Source organism: Mesoplodon densirostris, chromosome 18 (assembly GCF_025265405.1).
Source record: "Mesoplodon densirostris isolate mMesDen1 chromosome 18, mMesDen1 primary haplotype, whole genome shotgun sequence".
Taxonomy (NCBI): domain Eukaryota; kingdom Metazoa; phylum Chordata; class Mammalia; order Artiodactyla; family Ziphiidae; genus Mesoplodon; species Mesoplodon densirostris.
The window spans coordinates 57816430-57843229 of NC_082678.1; the positions used below are offsets into that span (position 1 = coordinate 57816430).

General features: G+C 37.3%; 1 protein-coding gene across 8 annotated transcripts in view; it reads left to right on the forward strand.

Annotated features, from left to right (window-relative positions):
* Positions 1-26800, forward strand: part of BCAS3 (BCAS3 microtubule associated cell migration factor) — a 581795-nt gene that overhangs the window by 48063 nt on the left and 506932 nt on the right. For all 8 annotated transcript variants that reach the window (XM_060081385.1, XM_060081386.1, XM_060081388.1 and 5 more), the window contains exon 6: positions 363-444. In XM_060081385.1, coding sequence (XP_059937368.1) covers positions 363-444 — 82 coding nt within the window. The remainder of the gene's footprint in view (positions 1-362; positions 445-26800) is intronic.

Sequence of the window (26800 nt, forward strand, 5' to 3'; positions counted from 1 at the left end):
GAATACTAATAAAAAAAATCAGAGTTGCTTTGCTCTGAAATGGAAGGCAGGCATATAGGAACCGAGCAGACTTTAACAAACTGGTAGTTTATTAAAGATAAAAGTTACAGGTTTTCAGAACAGACCTTTTATTTTCCTATTCATATTAAGTGCATGCTCTTATAATTTTCTAAAAATATTTATGATAATTTAAGGTATTAATATACTTAATGTGTATGGTCAGCCATAACTGGGTGTGTGAATGTTCATATACTACATTTCAGACCAAAAATTGTGATAAACATTTAGGAGATCTTGTTTTTGTGTAATAATGTTGTGGCCTGCATTTTCATTTACTGAATTTTCTTTTCTGTCTTCTGCAGATCAGTGGGGAAGCACAGGAGCTTTTTTCTGTTCGACATGGCCCAATTCGAGCAGCTAGAGTCTTGCCTGCTCCACAGTTTGGTGAGTGTAGCCCTTAAGAAGAAACAAATCATTCAGAAAGAGGTTTCTCTTTTATTGGTCTTGGACAACAGACAGCAAGAATGATAACTAAAGTCTGTTTTCCTCCACGTGTCCATACTCCTTCCCCTCCTCCCTCCAAGATAAACTCTTAGTTCTGTCAGTTGAGATGGAAATAGGTAATCTTAACCAATTCAGTATGGCCATTCACTTTCTGCTGCGGTTCTGATTTATCTTCCTCCTCTTTGATCTCCATTTAGTTTCTGACTTTGCTGGCTCTTTCGTGAAGCCCTCTTCTCTCTTGGTTTTCATGGCAGTGCTCTTCCCAGATCCCTTCCTTGCTGACTGTGCCGCTTTTGTTATGTTTCTGGTTTAGCTTACTTCTGTGGGTATTCCCCAAGTCTCTGTTGTTCTCAGTGTCTTTGCTCCTCTCAGTTATACTTACTGCCTTGAAGAGCTTGGTTTTCACCATTATCTCGATTGTAGATGAGTCTGTTGTCTGTATTTACAGCTATGGCAGAAGTACAGTTTCGGGCTTTTGACCTTGGATCTCTGCTTTAATAATGAAAACTTCTTAATGTTGTATTTAAATATTACGTATTTTTAAAATTAAAAAATCAGATATATGGTTAAATTACATCTGTTATTTGGAAGCGTAAATAATTCCCAACTCTGTAATAATCTGAGCTTTTTAAGGGTTGTATTTTCTCTTTAATTTGCCTATGTTCACTCAGTAATGCTTTTGTATGTGCACTAAAAACAATCATATTAATATCATTTGCATACTTAAAAAAGAGGATATTAAGATGTTTTAATGCTGTTATATTTTTAAAGTTTGTACAGAAGTTGGGAAATCTTCCTGATAATACTTCTTTCTGTTCTGATTTCTCTAAATTGGTGAGAATGATGTTTATTAAAATGTACTGCTATTTGCATAACTAATGTTAGGGATTAATTTAATTATTAAATGTACTTAATTGAAATGGTAAGGGTGGAGGTAATATCCTGCAGTCACGTGGAGATTTTTCCTTGTTATTGAACTGTATGGCATCTACAGTTATCAACTTTGTCTCTGCTTTACACTCTCTTTCTGTTTTCTGTTGCATTTGTGTTTTGGTGAAATTTTTGACAAAGAAGATTGTTTTGGAATAACCAGCCTCACTCGATGGTTGGAATCAAGAAGAACTTTATTACTAAAGGACTCTGCCATGTCTTTGTTTCTTTTGTATGTAATTCACAAAGGCAGATTTTTCTCCTTTCATTTCATTTATGAAGTTCTTTTCTTTATGTCATTTATTTTTAAAAATTTTTATTTATTTATTTTTGGCTGTGTTGGGTCTTCGTTGCTGCGAGAGGGCTTTCTCCAGTAGCGGGCGGGGGCTACTCTTCGTTGAGGTGCACGGGCTTCTCATTGCGGTGGCTTCTGTTGTTGCGGAGCACGGGGTCTAGGCCCACGGGCTTCAGTAGTTGTGGATCATGGGCTCTAGAGCTCAGGCTCAGTAGCTGTGGTGCATGGACTTAGTTGCTCCGCGATATGTGGGATCTTCCTGGATCAGGGCTCAAACCCGTGTCCCCTGCATTGGCAGGTGGATTCTTAACCACTGCGCCACCAGGGAAACCCTACTTATTTTTTATATTTTAATTTTTTTTGGCCGCACTGCATGGCTTGTGGGATCTTAGTTCCCCAACCAGAGATCAGACCTTGGCCCCCTGCAGTGGAAGCACGGAGTCCTACCCACTGGACCACCAAGGAATTCCCCTCTTTATGCCAATTATTAATGTTCAACTTTTCTTACATTTTTGACTTTGGGCAGAACTATATGAGAGAGTATAAAGCTTTAAAAGCTAATATTGCTAGTAGAATTTGAGTTTGTTTAATTTACTTTGTCTAGTTAAAAGAAAGATTTCTCCATCCACTATAATATACATTTATTTATTTAATTAAAAAAATTTTTTGGCCTTATTGGGTCTTCATTGCTGCACGCAGGCTGTCTCTAGTTGCGGCGAGCAAGTGCTACTCTTCATTGTGGTGGCTTCTCTTGTTGCGGAGCATGGGCTCTAGGCGTGTGGGCTTCAGTAGTTGCAGCATGCGGGCTCAAGTACTTGTGGCACACGGGCTCTGTATTTGTGGCTTGTGGGCTCTAGAGCGTGGGCTCAGTATTTGTGGCTCACGGGCTTAGTTGCTCTGTGACATGTGGGATCTTCCCCAACCAGGGATCGAACCCATGTCCCCTGCGTTGGCAGGCATATTCTTAACCACTGTGTCACCAGGGAAATCCAACTATAATATACTTTTACATGCACTATAAGACACTTTAAATACACTTTTTTTTTTTCCTTCGGTACGTGGGCCTCTCACTGCTGTGGCCTCTCCCGTTGCGGAGCACAGGCTCCGGACGCACAGGCTCAGCGGCCATGGCTCACAGGCCCAGCTGCTCCGCGGCATGTGTGATCCTCCCGGACTGGGGCACGAACCCGTGTCCCCTGCATTGGCAGGCGGACTCTCAACCACTGCACCACCAGCGAAGCCCAAATACACTATTTTTAGATTTAAGATGTAATTTCACAAAACTTAATGTCGTATGACTTGCAGAAATTACATGTTGCTTTTATTGTATTAAATTTTTTAGATTTGTTTTCATCAGACAAGCAACTGATCAGATAAAATTTGTAATGGAAAATAGAATACCCCTTTCCTCTCTTCTGCCCGTTTTGCTTTTGCACTCACTTTGGTGGAATAAGTCCTTTGGTAGCTTCCTGAAAAAGGTTACGTGGTAGATCTTGTTCATCTGAAGATGTCTTTATTTTTCTTTAATTCTTGATTGTTAATTTGTCTGGGTAAGAAATGCTTGTTTGTAAGTAATGTTACTTCAGAAATTTGAAGGTATTGATCTAGTGTTATGGTTGAAGAATCTTAAACCATTTTGACACCTTTTTCTTTGTATATGGCTTGTTTTTTTCTCAGGAGCTAATAGAATGTTGGCTTTGTTCCCAGTGTTCCAAAACTTTGCAGTGTTGTTTCTTCGTTTATATGTTATTCTGGGCCTCTTCGATGTAGAAATGCAAGTAGTATAGTTATGAGAAAATTCTTTTTCTTTGTTTTTAATATCTTTATTGGAGTATAATTGCTTTACAATGTTATGTCAGTTTCTGCTGTACAACAAAGTGAATCAGCTATATGTATACATAGATCCCCATATGCCCTCCCTCTTGAGCCTCCCTCCCACCTTCCCTATCCCACCCCTCTAGGTCGTCACAAAGCATCAAGCGAGAAAATTCTTTAAACTACTTTTTTGATGTTTTCTTCTCTTAAATTTTCCATGTTCTCTCTTTCTGGTACTTGTATTATTTGGCTGTTATATCCCCTAGAATGATTAATTAAAAAATAATTTCATCCCTGTTCTTTTTGGGAGATTGTCTCAATATGGATTACTAACTCTTCTTTTTTTTTTTTTTGCGGTGCGCAGGCCTCTCACTGTTGTGGCCTCTCCCGTTGCGGAGCACAGGCTCCGGATGCACAGGCTCAGCGGCCATGGCTCACGGGCCCAGCCCCTCCGTGGCATGTGGGATCTTCCCGGACCGGGGCACGAACCCGTGTCCCCTGCATCGGCAGGCGGACTCTCAACCACTGTGCCACCAGGGAAGCCCTACTAACTCTTCTTGAATAATTCTTTTCTGGGATATCCCTGGTGGTCCAGTGGTTAAAACTCTGTGCTTTCAATGCAGGGGGTGCGGGTTCAATCCCTGGTCGGGGAACTAAGATCCCACATGCCTTGTGGTGTGCCCCCCTGCCCCACAAAATGATTCTTTTCTGCTGTCTTTTTTTCTTAACCTCTCCTCATGCCCAACACCTCCCTCCCTCCCTTCCTCTCTCTTTCCCTCCCTCCCTCCCTTCTTCCCTCTCCCAATTTCCCTCCCCTTCTCTCTCCCTCCCTTCTTCCTTCCTTCCTTTTGTTTCTTCCGCCCTACTTCACTCCCTCCCCCCTACTTTCCCTCCTCCCTCCTTCCCTCCCTCCCTGTTTTTCTTTCTTGGTGTAATTTACATGCAAATATTACCAAATAGAATCCAGTGATCCATAAAAAATTTATACATCAGGACCAAGTAAAAGATATTCCAGGAATACAAGGTCGGTTAACATTTTGAAAATAAATCAGTGTAATTCACCATATTAGTAGAATGAAGAAGAAAACACAGTTGACCATCTCAATAGAAGTGGAAAAAAACTTTGGCAAAATTTAATAGCCATTTAGGATTTAAAAAAAGCTTTTAGCAAACTAGGAGTAGAAAGAAACATCCTCAGTATGCTAAAGATAATCTATAAAAAAAATCTATAGCCAACATTATAATCAATAATGATATATTAAATATTATACTTTCCTACAGAGTTTGGGATGGATCCTATCACTACTACTATTCACCATTGAATTCAAGTCCTAGCCATTACAATAAGGCAAGAAAAATGAATAAGAGATGTAAATATTAGAAGGAAAGGTGTAAAATCATCTTATTCATAGATAATTTGATTGTATATGTAGAAAATACAAAACAATCTACAAACTGTTAGAATTAAGAAGTGATCTTTTTTAAAAAATTATTTATTTATTTTTGGCTGTGTTGGGTCTTTGTTGCTATGTGCGGCCTTTCTCTAGTTGCGGCGAGTGGGGGCTACTCTTTGTTGTGGTGTGCGGGCTTCTCATTGCAGTGGCTTCTCTTGTCGTGGAGCACAGGCTCTAGGTCACGGGCTTCAGTAGTTGTGGCTTGCAGGCTCTAGAGTGCAGGCTGAGTAGTTGTGGCTCACGGGCTTAGTTGCTCCGCAGCATGTGGAATCTTCACGGACCAGGGCTTGAACCCGTGTCCCCTGCATTGGCAGGTGGATTCTTGACCACTGCCCCACCAGGGAAGCCCCAATTAATAAGTCATTAATAAGAGCTGTTGCAAAAATCCTCAGGAAAATACTAGCAAACAGAATCCAATAGCACATTAAAAGGATCATACACCATGATCAAGTGGGATTTATCCCAGGAATGCAAGGATTCTTCAATATATACAAATCAATCAATGTGATACAGCGTACTAACAAATTGGAGGATAAAAACCATATGATAATCTCAGTAGTTGCAGAAAAAGCTTTTGACAGAATTCAACATCCATTTATGATAAGAACTCTATAGAAAGTAGGCATAGAGGGAACCTACCTCAACATAATAAAGGCCATATATGACAAACACACAGCCAATGTTGTTCTCAGTGGTGAAAAACTGAGACCATTTCCTCTAAGATCAGGAACAAAACAAGGATACGCATTCTCACCACTCTTATTCAACATAGTTTTGGAAGTGTTAGCCACAGCAATCAGAGAAGAAAAAGAAATAAAAGGAATCCAAATCGGAAAAGAAGTAAAACTGTCACTGTTTGCAGATGACATGATACTATACATAGAGAATCCTAAAGATGCTACCAGAAAACTATTAGAGCTAATCAATGAATTTGGTAGAGTAGCAGGATACAAAATTAATGCACAGAAATCTCTTGCATTCCTATACACTAATGATGAAAAATCTGAACGGGAAATTAAGGAAACACTACCATTTACCATTGCAACAAAAGGAATAAAATACCTAGGAATAAACCTACCTAAGGAGACAAAAGATCTGTATGCAGAAAAGTATAAGACACGAATGAGAGAAATTAAAGGTGATACAAACAGATGGAGAGATATACCATGTTTTGGATTGGAAGAATCAACATTGTGAAAATGACTATACTACCCAAAGCAATATACAGATTCATTACAGTCCCTGTCAAACTACCAATGGTATTTTTCACAGAACTAGAACAAAAATTGCACAATTTGTATGGAAACACAAAAGACCCCAAATAGCCAAAGCAATCTTGAGAAAGAAAAAAAGGGCTGGAGGAATCAGGCTCCTGACTTCAGAGTGTACTACAAAGCTACAGCAATCAAGACAATATGGTACTGGCACAAAAACAGAAATATAGATCAGTGGAACAGGATAGAAAGCCCAGAGATAAACCCACGCACATATGGTCACCTTATCTTTGATAAAGGAGGCAAGACTATACAATGGAGAAAAGACAGCCTCTTCGATAAGTGGTGCTAGGAAAACTGGACAGCTACATGTAAAAGATAAAATTAGAACACTCTCTAACACCATACATAAAAATAAACTAAAAATGGATTAAAGACCTAAATGTAAGGCTAGACACTATAAAACTCTTAGAGGAAAACACAGGCAGAACACCCTGTGACATAAATCACAGTAAGATCCTTTTTGACCCACCTCCTAGAGAAATGGAAATAAAAACAAAAATAAACAAATGGGACCTAATGAAACCTAGAAGCCTTTGCACAGCAAAGGAAACCACAAACAGGATGAAAAGACAACCCTCAGAATGGGAGAAAATATTTGCAAGTGAAGCAACTGACAAAGGATTGATCTCCAAAATTTACAAGCAGCTCATGCAGCTCAATATCAAAACAACAAACGACCCAATCGAAAAATAGGCAGAAGACCTAAATAGATATTTCTCCAAAGAAGATAGATAGATTGCCAACAAACACATGAAAAGATGCTCAGCATCACTAATCATTAGAGAAATGCTGATCAAAACTACAATGAGGTATCATCTCACACCAGTCAGAATGGCCATCATCAAAAAATTTACAAACAATAAATGCTGGAGAGAGTGCGGAGAAAAGGGTAACCTCTTGTACTGTTGGTGGGAATGTAAATTGGTACAGCCACTATGGAGGACAGTATGGAGGTTCCTTAAAAAACTAAAAATAGAACTACCATATGACCCAGCAATCCCACTATTGGGCATATACCCTGAGAAAACCATAATTCAAAAAGAGTCATGCACCACAATGTTCCTTGCAGCACTATTTACAATAGCAGGACATGGAAGCAACCTAAGTGTCCATTGACAGATGAATGGATAAGATGTGGCACATATATACAATGGAATATTACTCAGCCATAAAAAGAAACGAAATTGAGTTATTTGTAGTGAGGTGGATGGACCTAGAGTCTGTCATACAGAGTGAAGTAAGTCAGAAAGAGAAAAACAAATACCGTATGCTAACACATATATATGGGATCTAAGAAAAAAAAAGGGGGCATGAAGAACCTAGGGGCAAGATGGGAATAAAGACACAGACCTACTAGAGAATGTACTTGAGGTTATGGGGAGGGGGAAGGATATGCTGTGACAAAGTGTGAGAGTGGCATGGACATATATACACTACCAAATGTAAAATAGCTAGTGGGAAGCAGCTGCATGGCACAGGGAGATCAGCTTGGTGCTTTGTGACCACCTAGAGGGGTAGGATAGGGAGGGTGGGAGGGAGACGCAAGAGGGAGGGTGTATAGGGATATACTTATGCATATAGCTGATTCACTTTGTTATACAGCAGAAACTAACACACCACTGTGAAGCAATTATACTCCAATAAAGATGTTTTAAAAAAAAATAGAGCTGTTGCATACCAGAGTCGTTAGATCTTTGGTGAACTGATTCCCTTACAGTGTATTTTTCCAGCATTATTTTCAGCCATCACCAGTATCCCCTATCTAAGTCTTCCTCTCCCCAACAACACTCACTCCTTTGTGATAGTTTTATTGAACTTTCGTTTCCTCAAATGATCCATCTTCTTTCTTTCAGACCTTTTCATTTGCTATTTCCTCTTCTAGAATACGCATGTCCTAACCCTTCTTTCTTGTTATCTGATGTCAGTTGTATGTGCTCCCATGGGATTTACTGGTTTTTTATTTTGGTTGCTCAGTTGCCTCTTAATTGCTAGGTTTGTAGCCTGTTTTCATATCTTCAGTACCTAACAGAGTACTTGGTACAAGGTGTTAATAAATATTTGAATGTTGCTGCATGGTATAATGTTTTGAAGATTATGATCTAGAAGAAAAGCAAGTTCCCTTTCTGTAGGTGGTTCTGTGCAAAGTCTGTCTTTTAACTAAAAGCAGAAAAACTGAAGGATTTGGATGTTCTTTTACACTGTAGAAGGCCATTATTGTATTTAATGGGCATTTACTCCTAACGACACAGTTTGTACTTCCCTATATTTTCATGGTCACTAACAATAATTGATTACGTTTTTAATGAACCTACACTTGCTTTAGAAATTTTTTCAGTGCAGTCTTCCAGGAAGCTATGACCAATCAATTGATATTCTCATGTCAGATAAAAGCTGTTAGTATCTTTCAAATCTGTCTTTTTAGAATTTAATTCCAAGTAAATTCTTCTTCCTTGTTACTCTCAGGAGCCATAGTGGTTGTTAGTAACTCAGTACCTCACTTGTGAAATAGAATATAGCAATATGTGTGATTTAATATATAAGTTAAATTTAATATAAGTTTAAAATTTTATATGACTATAAATTTTGTGCTAATAATGCTTATTTCCAAGGAATGGGATCAGAGGACACATACATTTTAATATGTTTTAAATTTCTTAATATAAAGACCATACAATTAATTCTAACCAGTTAAAGTATTCATTATAAAAATTCAAGGAATACTGAAATGTAGAAAGTGAAAATTCACATGATTCTGTTATTAGAGATAAACCCAGGTTACCTCTTTACTTTCCTTCTTTTCTCTCTTTACTCAGATACTGAGCATGTATTGACAGCTTAGAGTATGCATTTCCTGTTTTTTTCCCCCTAAGCTATTCATACATGCATGAAAGTAACTTGTAGTAGTATGTCCAGGACCTGATTCAAGTTCTTTACATGTATTATATGTATTTGCTATTGATGTGTATATGTAGGTTTTTTCATAACAGTTTATATTATGAATGTCTTTCCATTTCAAAACTTCTTTCAACATTGCTAAAAATTATGTCATTCCATTGTATAAACATTTATATTAATTTTAATCTTTTCCCTGTAACAGGTTATGTAGTTATATGCTTTTGTATATGTACATTTAAAAAATACACAAGGGATTATAAATATTTTCAGGATAATTCCTAGAAGGGGAATTACTGGGTAAAAGAATGTATACATGTAAAATTTTGATACATGTAAAATTGCTTCTCAGAGAGAGAGTATGTTGTCATTTATATATGAGAATTCCTTTTTTTCCCCAATTCTGTCCTCTACTGGCTATTATGAATCTTTGCAGTCTTGGCCTGTGTGATGGAGGAAAATCCTATTCTTGCAATTTTTCTGTCTTTGAGTGCTAGGGAGATTGGAAAAATCTTCATACTTTTGCTGTTTATTCTCATAATACCATGCTTGTTTGTACTCTTTGCTCTTCTCTTATGGATTTCAGCTCTCTACTAGATTATTATTAGTGAAATATTATCATGGATATGTGTCCTGTAGACTTCCTGTGTAGTTTGCAACCTGTCTTGTTATTTGGTGAAATCTATCAGTTTTTTATGTTATATATCTTTAGTTTCACAAAAAGAAAAACTTTGCGTATTTTACCATGTCATTTCAAATCATGATTCTCTTTGAATGTTGTATTTTTTTTCTTTTTTTAATTTGTCTTCTTTTTCTTTTATATTTTCCTGATTGTTTCTTGCCAACCTCTGATTTTCATAGCTTTTGGGGGAAATTTCTCCATTATTATGGTCTTTCCCTTACTATAATATGTTCCTTTGGAATCACAGGAATAGTAATTTATTAATCATTGCATTCTCTGCAGTGCCTTGCATAATGTGTGGAATATATATGGGTGGTGCCCCCGAAATGAATGTATCCAGTATTTTGTAAAAGAGAAACTAGAACTCCACTTTTGTATAAAGTTTTTTTTTCTTTTTTTTATTAGTCATGTATCAGTGACCAAATGGATAGCGCCGCTTTTGACTCTGAGTTTATAACTCTGTTAGGAATTATCTTAGCCTTGTGCTTGTGCTGTTTGCTTATTGATTATGGAGTAGACGATGATTGTGGCCTCTCACCTGAACCAGATTTCTTAGAAATGCAGATTGAACCTTACTCGTTATCCTTAGAAGTGTAATAATACCGAGTATCTGAACTTCCTTGTTTTAGAGCAAATTCTTATAAACTAGCGCCTTTACTCTGGGAATAGACGGACTCTGTGGAGATACAGTTTCCTCAAGTGCCTGTGAACCAAAATACTAATACTCATCCAAAACACTGGGTAGCCAACTTGGCTTACTCCTTATAGATTATTTTGTTACTACTGCTGGAAAGGTACTATTGTTTTTCGTTCTGCTGTGCACGGAATTCACAGTTTCACATCTTAAAATATTAAAAGGTTTTAAAATAACCCCAAGATCCAACCCATTTTTCCCTTACTGGAGTGTAAATGCCATGTATTTTCTGAAGCTTGTAATATTGTAAACAGCCCACCCATGCAGTCAATAATACTAATTGTTGCTGCCTTTTTATGATATGAATGGCTTAAGTTATTTTCTAGAAGCAAATATGAGTAGAACATCTTTAGAATTGTTAAACTTTTTCTCATTTTCTTGTTTTTGGGGGGGTATATTTTCATATAGGGTGCACTTCCTGTGTGTTGAATTTTCATTACTTTTCTCAATGTACAAGTTATCTCTTTCATCCTCTTCAAACAAGTTAAATGTGGCTTTTGTCACATTGAAGGAAGAGCTCTTTGATTTGTTCAGTCATATCAATTCAGAAATTCTGCTTAACTTTTCCAGAACGGTTTGCCATAGTTTTTTTTTACCGTAAAAATTTAATAACTATGGTTAAACAAGTAAATCTTTACACACACTCACAGTCTGTTCATCCAAAACACTAGCAACCTTCCAAAAGTAGGCCAACTGACATTTGCTTACAGTCATCACCAGTATTTTGCAAAGAGGAAACAGGCTTATCGACATTTTAAATGACCAAACTATGAGATTTAGGGCTTCCCTAATTTTTTCTGCTCTAATTACTTCTCAGTTTGCTTTGTGTATGTTTTTCATAACACCTAGTCCTTATCAGTGGAGCCTTTATCACTTGGGATCATTTAGATTTTTACAAAATTTTGCTAAGCCCATTATTCAGATAAATTATAACTTGGGAACATTTGTTCTGTTCACTATCAATTTCTTTAATATTTTTGGCCAGAGAACAGTGTTTCTAATAGAGAATGTTTGCTTTAGAAGTGCTGCTTTTTTAGTTTAAATTTTTTTTTTAGTTTTTGGTGATGTCATGGTATTAGAGAAATTGATTTAAGAGTATTCTCAGTTTATACCTAAATATTTGATCCCTGTAGTTAGGCACTTTTCATATGAGGACTATAGTGAGTGGGAAGTATACTGAACAGAAAAGAGAGGAAGTAAATTGATAAATCAAGTGTATAATATTGCTTAGTATTTTTCAGATGAAATTCTAGGTTGATAATAAACATTATCACCACTCTACCGCTATTCTGCAAGGTGAATGCCATGACACATAGTTGATAAGTGATCCAGCTGGAAATTGAACTTTAAAGCTCGCTCCTTAATCATTTAGGCCTCACTGTCTCCCATTATATGATTTTTCCATTATTACAGGGAAGCACTTTTACCAAATCCAGGTGTTTATAGGCTGTGTCTCTTGACAGCAGGAATCAAACAGTTGTGTATCAATTGAAATGTGTAAAAAGTAGCTCTGTTTCTCTGTGTTTTCATCCACTTTTGAAGGTCTAAAATATCTTCAGTTGTGTCTTCATTATATTTGGAGCCCTTGGTTGTTTAGTCTAGTGGTGAAGAGCATTGAAAATAGTCAATATCGGGACCAATATATAGGAAAGCTATTATCCTACATTAGTGTATTTAAAATTTTAAGCTGTTGGGATAAAGTATGTCACAGAGACAGCTGTAATCTATTTAAGTTACATTCACCCCAAATTAAATCAGCCCTTTGAAAGAAACATTGGTTCTCTTTACAGGACTTGGTATAAACTATTAAAAGTACATCAAAAGGATTAGTGACAGATATCTCGAATCAGATAAAAACAAAGGTGTAACATGAAGCAACTAAATTACATGTGAGCTTAATGATTCTGACCCAAATAAACAGACTTGTAATGGAGATACTGATTATTATCAGTATGGCTTAAATGCTTTTTTACTTTAGAACTGTAAAGAAGATTGTAGGTGTCTTAGTGAATTGGACAAATTATGGTCTTGGAAATCTGTGTTTATTTATCACAACACATTCCTAGGTGTGAAAATGAAAACTCATAATTTTCTAAATAATAGTTATCTTAAAGTAAGTCTTTTAGGGACTTCCCTGGTGGTCCAGTGGCTAAGACTCCACGCTCCCAATGGAGGGGGCCTGGGTTCCATTCTTGGTCAGGGAACTAGATCCCACATGCTGCAACTAAGAGTTTGTATGCTGCAGCTAGACATCCTGTGTGCTGCAATTAAAACCTGACACAGCTAAATAAATAATATATATGAAAGTCTTTTTTTTTAACATCTTTATTGGAGTATAATTGCTTTACAGTTGTGTGTTAGTTTCTGCTTTATAACAAATTGCATCAGTTATACATATACGTATGTTCCCATATCTCTTCCCTCTTGCGGCTCCCTCCCTCCCACCCTCCTTATCCCACCCCTCTAGGTGATCACAAAGCACCAAGCTGATCTCCCTGTGCTATGCGGCTGCTTCCCACTAGCTATCTATTTTATCTTTGGTAGTGTATATATGTCCATGCCACTCTCTCACTTTGTCACAGCTTACCCTTCCCCCTCACCATATCCTCTAGTAGGTCTGTGTCTTTATTCCCATCTTGCCCCTAGGTTTCTCATGCCCTTTTTTTTTTTCTTAGATTCCATATATATGTGTTAGCATACAGTATTTGTCTTTCTCTTTCTGACTTACTTCACTCTGTATGACAGACTCTAGGTCCATCCACCTCACTACAAATAACTCAATTTCGTTTCTTTTTATGACTGAGTAATATTCCATTGTATATATGTGCCACATCTTCTTTATTCATTCATCTGTTGATGGACACTTAGGTTGCTTCCATCTCCTGGCTATTGTAAATAGAGCTGCAATGAACATTTTGGTTCATGACTCTTTTTGAATTATGGTCTTCTCAGGGTATATGCCCAGTAGTGGGATTACTGGGTCATTTGGTGGTTCTATTTTTAGTTTTTTAAGGAACCTCCATTCTATTCTCCATAGTGGCTGTACCAATTTACATTCCCACCAACAGTGCAAGAGGGTTCCCTTTTCTCCACACCCTCTCCAGCATTTATTGTTTGTAGATTTTTTGATGATGGCCATTCTGACCGGTGTGAGATGATATCTCATTGTAGTTTTTTTTTTTTTTTTTGCGGTACGCGGGCCTCTCACTGTTGTGACCTCTCCTGTTGCGGAGCACAGGCTCCGGACGCGCAGGCTCAGTGGCCATGGCTCACGGGCCCAGCCCCTCCGCGGCATGTGGGATCTTCCCGCACCAGGGCACGAACCCGTGTCCCCTGCATCGGCAGGCGGACTCTCAACCACTGCGCCACCAGGGAAGCCCTCATTGTAGTTTTGATTTGCATTTCTCTAATGATTAATGATGTTGAGCATTCTTTCATGTATTTGTTGGCAATCTGTATATCTTCTTTGGAGAAATGTCTATTTAGGTCTTCTGCCCATTTTTGGATTGGGCTGTTTGTTTCTTTGATATTGAGTTGCATGAAGCTGCTTGTAAATTTTGGAGATTAATCCTTTGTCAGTTGCTTCATTTGCAAATATTTTCTCCCATTCTGAGTGTTGTCTTTTCATCTTGTTTATGGTTTCCTTTGCTGTGGAAAAGCTTTTAAGTTTCATTAGGTCCCATTTGTTTATTTTTGTTTTTATTTCCATTTCTCTAGGAGGTGGGTCAAAAAGGATCTTGCTGTGATTTATGTCATAGGGTGTTCTGCCTGTGTTTTCCTCTAAGAGTTTGGTAGTGTCTGGCCTTACATTTAGGTCTTTAATCCATTTTGAGTTTATTTTTGTGTATGGTGTTAGGGAGTGTTCTAATTTCATACTTTTACATGTACTTGTTCAGTTTTCCCAGCACCACTTATTGAAGAGGCTGTCCTTTCTCCACTGTACATTACTGCCTCCTTTATCAAAGATAAGGTGACCATATGTGCATGTGTTTATCTCTGGGCTTTCTATCCTGTTCCACTGATCTATATTTCTGTTTTTGTGTCAGTACCATACTGTCTTGATGAATGTAGCTTTGTAGTATAGTCTGAGGTCAGGGAGCCTGATTCCTCCAGGTACGTATGAAAGTCTTTTAAAGGATTTGTCTTTATTAGAAATAATTTACCTGCAGTGAAACTCAATTATAAGTATAAAATTTGATGAGGTTTGCCAGATGGATACCGTTATGTAACTACTACCACAATGAAAACACAAAGCCATTTATCACTGTAAGAAGTCCCCTTTTCTACTTCACATCCAGTAAAATGGCTATATACAAAAGAGAGATAATAACAAGTGTTGGTGAGTTGTGGACTATTTGGAACTTTCATACATGGCTTATGAAAATGTAAGATAGTACAGCCACTGGAAAATAGCTTGACCATTCCTTAAAATGTTAAATACAGAGTTACCATATGACCCAGCAATTCCACTCCTAGATGTATAGCCAATAAAAATGAAAACAAACACCTATAGAAAAACTTGTACATGAATATGTATAGGAGCATTATTCATATTAGCCAAAAAGTAGAAACAATCCAGATGTCTGTTAACTGATAAAGAGAATGTGGTATAACCGTACAATGGAATATTACTTAACCATATAGAATTGAAGTTCTGATAAATGCTATAACATGATGAATCTTGAAAACATTTTGCTAGTTAAAAAACCTCAGCTAGGGCTTTCCTGGTGGCGCAGTGGTTGAGAGTCGGCCTGCCGATGCAGGGGATGCGGGTTCGTGCCCTGGTCCGGGAGGATCCCACATGCCGTGGAGCGGCTGGGCCCGTGAGCCATGGCCTCTGAGCCTGTGTGTCCATAGCTTTTGCTCCACAATGGGAGAGGCCACAACAGTGAGAGGCCCATGTACCGCAAACAAACAAACAAAAAACCTCAGGTATAAAAGGCCACAAATTATTGATTTCATTATATATGAAATATCCAGAATAGGCAAATTCATAGAGAAAGAAAGCAGATTAGTGGTTGCCTGGGGTTGGGAGATTGAGAGGTTGGGGAATGACTGGTAATGTATAAAGGTTTTTTATTTTGGGGGCTGATAAAAATGTTCTAAAATTAATTATGGTAATAGCTGCACAACTCTGTAAATATGCTAGGAACCATTGAACTGTACATATTGTAATCTGCTTAATGTAAAAGTCCCCTTGTATCCTTGTAACTGCCCCCAGCTTGGGATCCCAAAACCACTAATATGATTTATGTCTCTATTGTTTCTGCCTTTTTGGAATTTGAAAAAAATGGGATATATAACATTTACATGTGGTAGGTTTCTTTCATTTCACAAAATGCTTTTGAGAATCATAGCTGTTGTTGTGTGTTTCAGTTTAGTTGTTCATTCCTTTTTAAAATTTCTGAGTAGTATTCCATTGTCTGGATATACTCTAACTTGTTTTCCCTTTCATCAGTGAATGGTTATTTGGATTATTTCCAGTTTTGTCTCTTATGCATAAAGCTCCTTTGAATAGTTGCTTGTGTATATATGTTTTCATGTCTCTTGGGTCAGTATTTAGGAGTGAGATTACTGGGTCCTATAGTCAGTTAGGCTTAATTTTATAAGAAAATGCCAAATTGCAATTCTGAAGTGGCTATTCTGATTTGCACTCCCACCAGCAATGTTCCATTTTCCCTAATGATAAATGATATTGATCATGTTTTCTTCTGCTTATTTACCATTTTATTATTTTTTAAATAAAATTGCTCTTAAAATATTGTCCATTTTAATATATTTTTTTATTACTGAGTTGTAAGAGTTCTATATATATTTTAGGTATATATTTTAGGTAGAAGTTCTATATATATTTTAGATAAATGTAAAATATGTACAAAGATGTGTTCCTTCATGTGGCTCACCTTAATGGGCTTTGGAAAAAAAAAAGACTTTTTCAAGCAGCTTTAGGTTCATAGCAAAATAGAGCAGAAGGTACATAGATTTCTCTATACCCTCCTTACCTCCCATTATCAACATCCATGCTTTTCCTCCCCCAGGTTGATAAGGTGGCCAGGCTGAGGAGGGAGGCTTGGGGCTGATGCTCAGTACCCCATGGTCACTGGTCTATGTATGGGATGTGGATTGAACATGGTTAACATGGGATAACATTTTATAGTGATTTAGCTAAGATATCCTACTACAGAATCTGAAAAAAATTGTATAGACAATTTTATTTACAAAGCAGAAATAGAAACACAGATGTAGAGAACAAACGTATGGATACCAAGGGGGAAAGCGGGGGTGAGATGAATTGGGAGATTGAGATTGACATATATACACTACTGATACTATGTATAAAATAGATAACTAATGAGAACCTACTGTACAGCACAGAGAACTCTACTCAGTGCTCTGTGGTGACCTAAATGGGAAGGAAATCCAAAAAAGAGGGGATGTATGTATACGTATAGCTGGTTCACTTTGCTGTACAGTAGAAACTAACACAACATTGTAAAGCAATTATACTCCAATAATAATAATAAAAACCCCGAAAAACCCCAAAACAAAAAACAAACAACAAAAAAACAATAGATGGCCGATCTCCCAATTTGTCCCACCACCACTCCCACCCCCACCACTTTATCCGCTTGGTGTCCATACATTTGTTTTCTATGTCTGTGTCTCTATTTCTGCCCTGCAAACTGATTCATCTGTACCATTTTCTATATCTTTCTATTATTAATTTCTAATTTAATCCCATTGTTATCAGAAGGCATAGTTTATATGATTCCAATCCTGTTAAGTGTTTTGAGATTTGTTTTATGTCCCAGAATATGGTCTATCTTGTTCCCTTCTATCCTTACTGGTTGTCTTTCTGCTTCTTCTGTCAGTTATAGGAGATGGTTGTTGTGATCTTCCATAATACTTGTTAGTTAATTCTTATAATTTTATCAGTTTTTGCTTTATGTGTTTTACCATTCTGTTACTGGGAGCAAAAACATTTAGGATGGTAAAGTATCCTTTATGTGTTGATCTGTTTGTTTAGTGAAATCCCTGGTAATATTCCTTGCTCTGAAACACACTTTTCCTGTTATTAATGTAGACACTGTTGCTTTCTTTTGACTAGTGCTGGCGTGATATATCTCTTGTGATCTTTTTTTACTTTTAACCTTTGATTTTCTTTATATGTGAAATGCATTTCTTGTAGGCAGCATATAATTGTCTTGCTTTTTTATCCAACATTGCACTCTGATTATAATTGTGTTTTAAACCATTTATGTGTAACGTGTGTATTACAGGATTTAAATTATAAAATGATTCTGCTTTATCTCCTGTATTCTATTAACTGTCTCGTTTTGTTTTGTTTTTAGTGGTAATTTAGTATTTAAAATATGTATTTATAATTCATCACAGCCTACCTTCAAGTAGTATTATACCATTTCATATATTGTATAAAAATCTGAAATACATAACAACAGTAAAAAATGTGATTGAAAAATGGGCAAAGAACTTGAGTAGACATTTCTCCAAAGAAGATATGCAAATGGCCCATAAGCACATGAAAAGATGCTCAACATCATCATTAGGGAAATGCAAATCAAAACCACAAAGAGAGTGGCGCAGTGGTTGAGAGTCCGCCTGCCGATGCAGGGGACACGGGTTCCTGCCCTGGTCCGGGAAGATCCCACATGCCATGGAGTGGCTGGGCCCATGAGCCATGGTTGCTGAGCCTGTGCATCCGGAGCCTGTGCTCCGCAACGGGAGAGGCCACAACAGTGAGAGGCCCGCATACGGCTAAAAAAAAAAAAAAAAAAAACAACAAACCACAAAGAGATACCATTTCACATCCATTAGAATGGCTAGAATAAAAGAAAAGAAAAGAAAAGAACTCCACAGAAAATGAAATCTTGGTGAGGATGTGGAAAAATCGGAATCCATGTGCTTTGGTAGTGTAGCCACTGTGAAAAGTGGAATGGTGGTTTCTCAAAAATGTGGATTTGTGAAAAAAATTGGTTATTTATTTAGAATATATAGGTATTCTAAAATAGGATATATAGACATATCTTTTAATAGATTTTTTTAGAATAGTTTTAAACTCACAGAAATATCGAGCAGAAAATATAGAGAGTTCCCATATATTCCCCGAAATGAGAGTTCCTGTTGCTCCACATCCTCATGAGCATTGATCATATCAATCAGTGTTCTACTACCTGTGTTACGGTATTTCATTGTTTGAATTTGTTTTCCATGATAACATATGATGAGACACATCTTTTTTTTTTTTCAGTTAACATATAAAATGTCACTAGGAATAAAATAATCAGTTTTGGCTTTTCATCTGTTCTCTTTTTTTTTAATTTTTAAATTTATTTTTTTATACAGCAGGTTCTTTTTTTTTTTTTTTTTTTTGCTGTATGCGGGCCTCTCACTGCTGTGGCCTCTCCCGTCGCGGAGCACAGGCTCCGGACACACAGGCCCAGCGGCCATGGCTCGCGGGCCCAGCCGCTCCGCGGCATGTGGGATCCTCCGGGATCGGGGCACGAACCCGTGTCCCCTGCATCGGCAGGCGGACTCTCAACCACTGCGCCACCAGGGAGGCCCCAGCAGGTTCTTATTAGTCATCAGTTTTATACACATCAGTGTATACATGTCAATCCCAATCGCCCAATTCATCACACCCCCACCCCCACCCCCCCGCGGCTTTTCCCCCTTGGTGTCCATACGTTTATTCTCTACATCTGTGTCTCAGTTTCTGCCCTGCATACCAGTTCATCTGTACCATTTTTCTAGGTTCCACATATATGCATTAATATACGATATTTGTTTTTCTCTTTCTGACTTACTTCACTCTGTATGACTTTAGATCCATCCACGTCTCTACAAATGACCCAATTTCCTTCCTTTTTATGGCTGAGTAATATTCCATCGTATATATGTACCACATCTTCTTTATCCATTCGTCTGTGGATGGGCATTTAGGTTGCTTCCATGACCTGGCTATTGTAAATAGTGCTGCAGTGAACATTGGGGTGCATGTGTCTTTTTGAATTGTGGTTTTCTCTGGGTATATGCACAGCAGTGGGATTGCTGGATCATATGGTAATTCTATTTTTAGTTTTTTAAGGAACCTTCATACTGTTCTCCATAGTGGCTGTATCAGTTTACATTCCCACCAACAGTGCAAGAAGGTTCCCTTTTCTCCACACCCTCTCCAGCATTTGTTGTTTGTAGATTTTCTGATGAAGCCCATTCTAACGGGTGTGAAGTGATACCTCATTGTAGTTTTGATTTGCATTTCTCTAATAGTGATGTTGAGCAGCTTTTCATGTGCTTCTTGGCCATCTGTATGTCTTCTTTGGAGAAATGTCTATTTAGGTCTTCTGCCCATTTTTGGATTTGTTTGTTTTTTTAATATGGAGCTGCATGAGCTGTTTATATATTTTGGAGGTTAGTGGGACACATCTTTTCATATGCTTCTTTGCCATCTATACGTCTTCTTTGGTGAGGTATCTGTCAGATCTTTAGCCCAGGTTGTTTCTTTTCTTGTTGTTGAGGTTTAAGAGCTCTTTGTATATTTCAGATAACTGTGCACATGTATAATATTTTTTCCCAGTCCGTGGCTTCTCTTACTCTCCTCACAGTGTCTCTTGTAGAGCATATTCACATGTTTGTTTTCTGTTCCCTACATGTAGTTTAGCTTACTCAATGCCGTCTCACAACTCACTGATGCTGTGTTCATTATTTTCCTGTCTTTTTTTCCCCTTTTGTGTTTCCAGTAGTTTCTATTGCTGCCTCTGCATGTTTCCTAATCTTTTTTTTTCCGTCTTTTTTTCCTTTTGTGTTTCTAGTAGTTTCTCTTGCTGTCTCTGCATATTTCCTGATCTTTTTTTTTTGAAGTATCTAATATATCATTAACCTATCCAGTGTATTTTTCATTTCAGACACTGCATTTTTCATTTTTAGAAGTTGTGTATGTGTGTGTTTCTGTATGGAGAGATCTCCCATGTATTTTTTTAAAAATATTTATTTATTTATTTAGGCTGCGTCAGGCCTTAGTTGTGGCATGCGGGATCTTTAGTTTCGGCATGCAGACTCTTAGTTGCAGCATGCATGCAGGATCTAGTTCCCTGACCAGGGATCAAACCCAGGCCCCCTGCATTGGGAGCATGGAGTCTTAGCCACTGGACCACTGGGGAAGTCCCTCCCATGTCTTTTTAACATGTTCACATTCTCTTCTACCTTCTTGAGTAAATGGAGTATGTTTATCAGAGAGTTTAAATGTCAGCCTGTTCTGTGGAAAGATATACTGTGTTTGTGGATTGGAAGAATTAAAATTGGTAAAATGACCATGCTACCCAAAGCAGTCTATACATTCAATGCAATACCTGTCACAATACCAATGACATTTTTCACAGAACTAGGACAAATAATTTAATAATATGTATAGAAACACAAATGACCTCGAATAGCCAAAACAATCTTGAGAAAGAAGAACAGAGCTGGAGGTGTCACACTTGCTGACTTCAGACTATACTACAAAGCTTCAGTAATCCAAACAGTATGGTACTGGCACAAAAACAGACATAGATCAGTGGAACAGAATAAAGAGTCCAGAAATAAACCCATGCATTTTTGGTCAATTGATCTGTGACAGAGGAGGCAAGTATATACAGTGGAGTAAAGATAGTGTCTTCAATAAGTGGCACTGGGAAAACTGGACAACTACATGTAACAGAATGAAATTAGAACATTTTCTCACACCATATACAAAAGTAAGCTCAAAATAGATTAAAGACCTAAATGTAAGACTCAAAACCATACACCCTCCTTGACATAAATTGTAGCAATATTTTTTTGTATGTCTCCTAAAGTAAAGGAAATAGAAGCAAAAATAAACAAATGGGACCTAATTTAACTTAAAGGCTTTTGCACAGCAAAGGAAACCATTGACAAAATGAAAGAAAACCTACTGAATGGGAGAAAATGCAATGATATGACTGATAAAGGGTTAATATCTAAAATATATAAACAGCTCATACAACTCAACATCAAAAAAACAAACAACCCCATTAAAAAATGGACAGAAGACCTGAATAGACATTTTCTCAAAGAAGATGTACAGATGGCCAACAGGCACATGAAAAGATGCTCAACATCATTAATCATCAGAGAAATGCAAATCCAAACCACAAAACCTCATGCCTCTCAGAATGGCTGCCATAAAAAATGCCACAAATAACAAATGTTGGTGAGAAAAGGGAACGCTTGTACGCTGTTGGTGGGAATGTAAGTTGGTGCAGCCACTATGGAGAACACTATGGAGGTTCCTCAAAAAACTAAAAATAGAACTACCATATGATCCAGCAATTCTACTCCTAGGTATATATCCAGAAAAACAAAATAAAACAAAAACACTAATTCAAAAAGATTCATGTACCCCAGTGCAGTGTTCACAGCAGCACTATTTATAGTAGCCAAGATATAGAAGCAACCTAAGTGTCCATCGACAGATGAATGGATAAGGAAGATGTGGATATACATGTACACACACACACACACAATGAAATTTTGCCATTTGCAGCAACATGATTGGACTTAGAGGGTATTATGCTTAGTGAAATAAGTCAGACAGAGAAAGACAAATGCTATACAATACCACTTCTATCTGGAATGTAAAAAATACAATAGTGAATATAACAAAAAAGAAGCAGACTTACAGATATAGAGAACAAACTAGTGGTTACCAGTGGGGAGGGGCAAGATAGGGTTAGGGGATTAAGAGTTACAAACTAGTAGGTATAAAATAAGCTGCAAGGAGATACAAACTACTGTATATAAAATAAACAACAGAGTTCTACTGTATAGCACAGGGAACTATATTCAATATCTTGTAATAAACTATAATGAAAAAGAATCTGAAAAAGAATGTGTATATATATGTATATATAACTGAATCAGTTTGCTGCACACACTAGAAACTAACACAACATTGTAAATCAGCTATACTTCAATTTAAAAAAATTAAGCTACAAGGATATATTGTACAGCATGGGGAATATAGCCAATATTTTATAATTATATTGTGAATCACTATATTGTGAATCGCTATGTTGTACCCCTGAAACTTATATAATGTTGTAAATCAAGATTCTCTCAATTAAAAAAAAGTCGATCTGTTCTGTCAATTGATTGACCTTCTAATTGTGGGTCAGAATTTCTTGCTTATTTGCATGCTTTGAAACATTTCTTTGGATGCCACACTTTGTGAATTTTATGTTGCTCAGGGTTGTTATTTTGTATTCCTTTAAATATTTTTGGACTTGGTTCTGGTATATAGTCAAATTACTCAGTTTTTGTTTTGTATGTCTGGGATAGTCTTTAGGGCAGGAGTGTGCTAACATTTTCTTAAAGGGTCAGCTAGGAAATATTTTAGGCTTGTGGGGTTTTTATTTGTAGATAAAGAAAAATAAATTGGGTTTGGATTTTGTTTGCAGGATAGTTTAAATTTTAATGTGTCTTTGGAGAAGCTGAATCTTAGATCCTTTAAAAGGTGCGAGCATTTTTAGAGTCATTGTAGTTTTAATGGTGCTTTCTTCTCTCTGGTGCTAGATGTAGTAGAAAAAGAAAATGATAAAAACACCAAGGGATTCTTTTTTTCTTTTGATTTTGTGAATAGTTAAAGGCGGCTTGAACTTTCTCTCTCCTCTTACTATTATCAAGGGACTACTATGATGCTTGCCTTATAGAGAATGGCTTTTTTTTTTTTCTTTTTTCTTTGCCTGTGATGCTTTTAGTCTTAAAAAACAAGAGGACTGGGCCTCAGTTGTTATCATTTGAATATCTTCTTGGCACCTACTGTTTAACCTAGTTTTCACTGAAATTTTACCTCTTGTTGCTTTTATTGTCTTCCAGTTTTTATGTATATATGTGTTCACTTTGGAAGTATTTTGGAATTTCCATTATTTCACCTGTGGAACATGGAAAGAATCTGAGGCCAGGTGAATTTATATAGCTTCATAGTTTACAGCAACAGCCAGACACATGAACTAATCAAAACTCTCAAATTGTATAATATTAAAGTAAAAACTACAACTCTGTGTGTGTGTGTCTGCAAAGGAGTGAGAAGCACAAATTTTAGGAGAATGGCTACCCAGCAGTGGGTGGCTGACAGGGTTTAGGATGTATGAGTCTATGTTAGTAAATGTATTAATTTTTTTTTTTTTTTTTTTTTTTTTTGCGGTATGTGGGCCTCTCACTGTTGTGGCCTCCCCCGTTGCGGAGCACAGGCTCCGGACGCACAGGCTCCGGACGTGCAGGCTCAGCGGCCATGGCTCACGGGCCCAGCCGCTCCGCGGCATATGGGATCCTCCCAGACCGGGGCACGAACCCGTATCCCCTGCATCGGCAGGCGGACTCTCAACCACTTGCGCCACCAGGGAGGCCCTAAATGTATTAATTTATGTTAGTAAATTATTGGTAATGTTATACTTCTCATCTTGGGTGATGGGTTCATAGGTATTTATTATATTATTAAAATATAAAGAAGAGGTCCAAGCATTCAACGTTAAAGTGAACCAAGAATTATTAATGGTCTAGTTCTTTGTATTTGGTGCCTTAGGTGGAGAGGAGAAAGATGCAAGCAAAAGAAACCATATTCAGCAGTCTTTACTGGGTCAGAAGTGGAAATCAGAAATGAGAATTAAAAGTTTAGAGTGAAGAAATAAAAGAGAGGGACATTTTTCTTTGTATGTATTTTGTCTTGGGAGATTTTCTTATATAAAGATGCTAATATTTTAAATTTAACAGTATTAAATCAGTTCTGCATTTTCAAAGTACTGTACTTACATATTTTCTCTAACCAGAACATGACTGCAGCTAACATGTGCTCTTAGTATTTTTATGCATATATTGAACGGGCTACTGTAGTACGATCTCAAGTTAATCATCTAACCTACTATAGTTTTATACTATAGTTTTATAGTCTTGCTAATGTAAATAATATCCTTAAAATTTTTTTTTATTATTTATTTATTTATTAAATTTATTTATTTTTTGGCTGCATTGGGTTTTCGTTGCTGGGCGCGGGCTTTCTCTAGTTGCGACAAGCGGGGGCTACTCTTTGTTGTGGTGCGCGGGCTTCTCATTGCAGTGGTTTCTCTTGTTGCAGAGTGCAGGCTCTAGGCCTGCAGGCTTCAGTAGTTGTGGCACGCAGGCTCAGTAGTTGTGGCCTGTGGGCTCTAGAGCACAGGCTTAGTAGTTGTGGCGTGCGGGTTTAGTTGTTCCACTGCATGTGGGATCTTCCCAGACCAGGGCTCGAACTCGTGTCCCCTGCATTGGCAGGCGGATTCTTAACCACTTCACCCCCAGGGAAGTCCCCTAAAATTTTTTTTTAATTGAGGCATAGTTGATTTACAATGTTGTGTTAGTTTCTGGTATACAGCAAAATGATTCAGTTATATATATTTGTATATATACATATTCTTTTTTTCAGATTCTTTTCCATTGTAGTTTATTACACGATATTGAATATAGTTCCCTGTGTTATACAGTAGGATCTTGTTGTTTATCTATTTTATATATAGTAGTTTGTATCTGCTAATCCGAAACTCCTAATTGTCCCCCCACCCTTTCTTCTTTGGTAACCAAAGTTTGTTTTCTATGTCTGTGAGTCTGTTTCTGTTTTGTATATAAGTTCATTTGTATCATTTTTTGAGATTCCACATATAGGTGATATCATATAATATTTGTCTTTCTCCGTCTGACTTCACTTAGTATGATAATCTCCAGGTCCATCCATGTTACTGCAAATGGCATTATTTCATTCTTTTTTATGGCCAAATAACATTCCATTGTACATACACACACACACATATACATACATATGTATATATATATATATATATATGCCACATCTTCTTTGTCTATTCATCTGTTGATGGACACTTAGGTTGCTTCCATGTCTTGGCTATTGTAAAATAGTGCTGTTATGAGCATGGGAGTGCATGTTTCTTTCTGAATTTTAATTTTGTCTGGATATATGCCCAGGAGTGGGATTGCTGGATCATACGGCAACTCTATTTTTAGTTTTTTGAGGAACCTCCATACTGTTTTCCATAGTGTACATACCAAATCTGGTGTATGGTGTGAGGGAGTGTTCTAACTTCATTGATTTACCCATGGCTGTCCAACTTGCCCAGTACCACTTGCTGAAGAGACTGTTTTTTCTCCGTCGTATATTCTTGCCTCCTTTGTCAAAGATTAATTGATTGGAGGTGTGTAATAATATCCCTCTATATCCTACTTCACAGAGCTATCATGAGGGCAAATGAAGTAAACTATAATTTTTTTTTGGAAAATTTCCCTGAAAAAGTGACTAAAATGAGCAGATGTCAAGAGGGCGCCCCATGGCCTCCACTCCACCACTGGCAGGAGGGAGTAAGTGGCTCTAGAATTCTGGGTGTCTACCCCATCACCATCTGCCTTTCCCCCTCTCATGGTACACTCACAGTGTTGCCATTACCGTCTAAGACCATGGGGACTTTTATCCTTGTTGACCTCAGTCACCATAGGAAGCCAAAGACCATCTCTCATCCTCACACTCTCCTCCAAATAGCATTCAGTTGTCAAACTTTTGAAATCTTTCTGTGGATTCCCCTACTCCCTCCACTACTCACCCCAACTCCTGAAGCCTTTTGACTGGGCCCTCTGGAAGTCCCTGTCATCTGCAAAATTCCATATATCCTCAACCTCTTTTGGAATGTTCTTTTCTTTTCCTCTTGTTGCAGTTTTCATTAGTTATTGCCTTTCAGTTTTTGAAGGTTATATTTTTTTATTTCATGGTTTTCTGTAGTACCACTGCTTTCACAATTCCTAATACTTAATGATGTTGAACATCTTTCATGTTCTTATTTGAAATCCCTATATCCTCTTTGGTGATATGTCTATTCATGTCTTTTGCCAATTACTGTTGAATTTGGAGAGTTTTTTACATATTCTGGCTTTGAGTCATTTGTTGGATATATGATTTGAAAAAATTTTTTTTCTGTCCATGGCTTATCTCTTCATCACCTCAATTTAAATGAATTCCAATTAATCACTTTATTTTCAAGTGAAAGGATTATTTCCTCAGGAATATTTTGCCACAAATTAATAGAGATCCATCTATACATTATTAATTTTCATACTCTGTGTTTTTGGTTCTCATTTTTCGGATATTGTTATGTGGGGAAGTTGGTGCTTACTGAGCAAGAACTTTGTGTTCTTCAGCAAGATTTA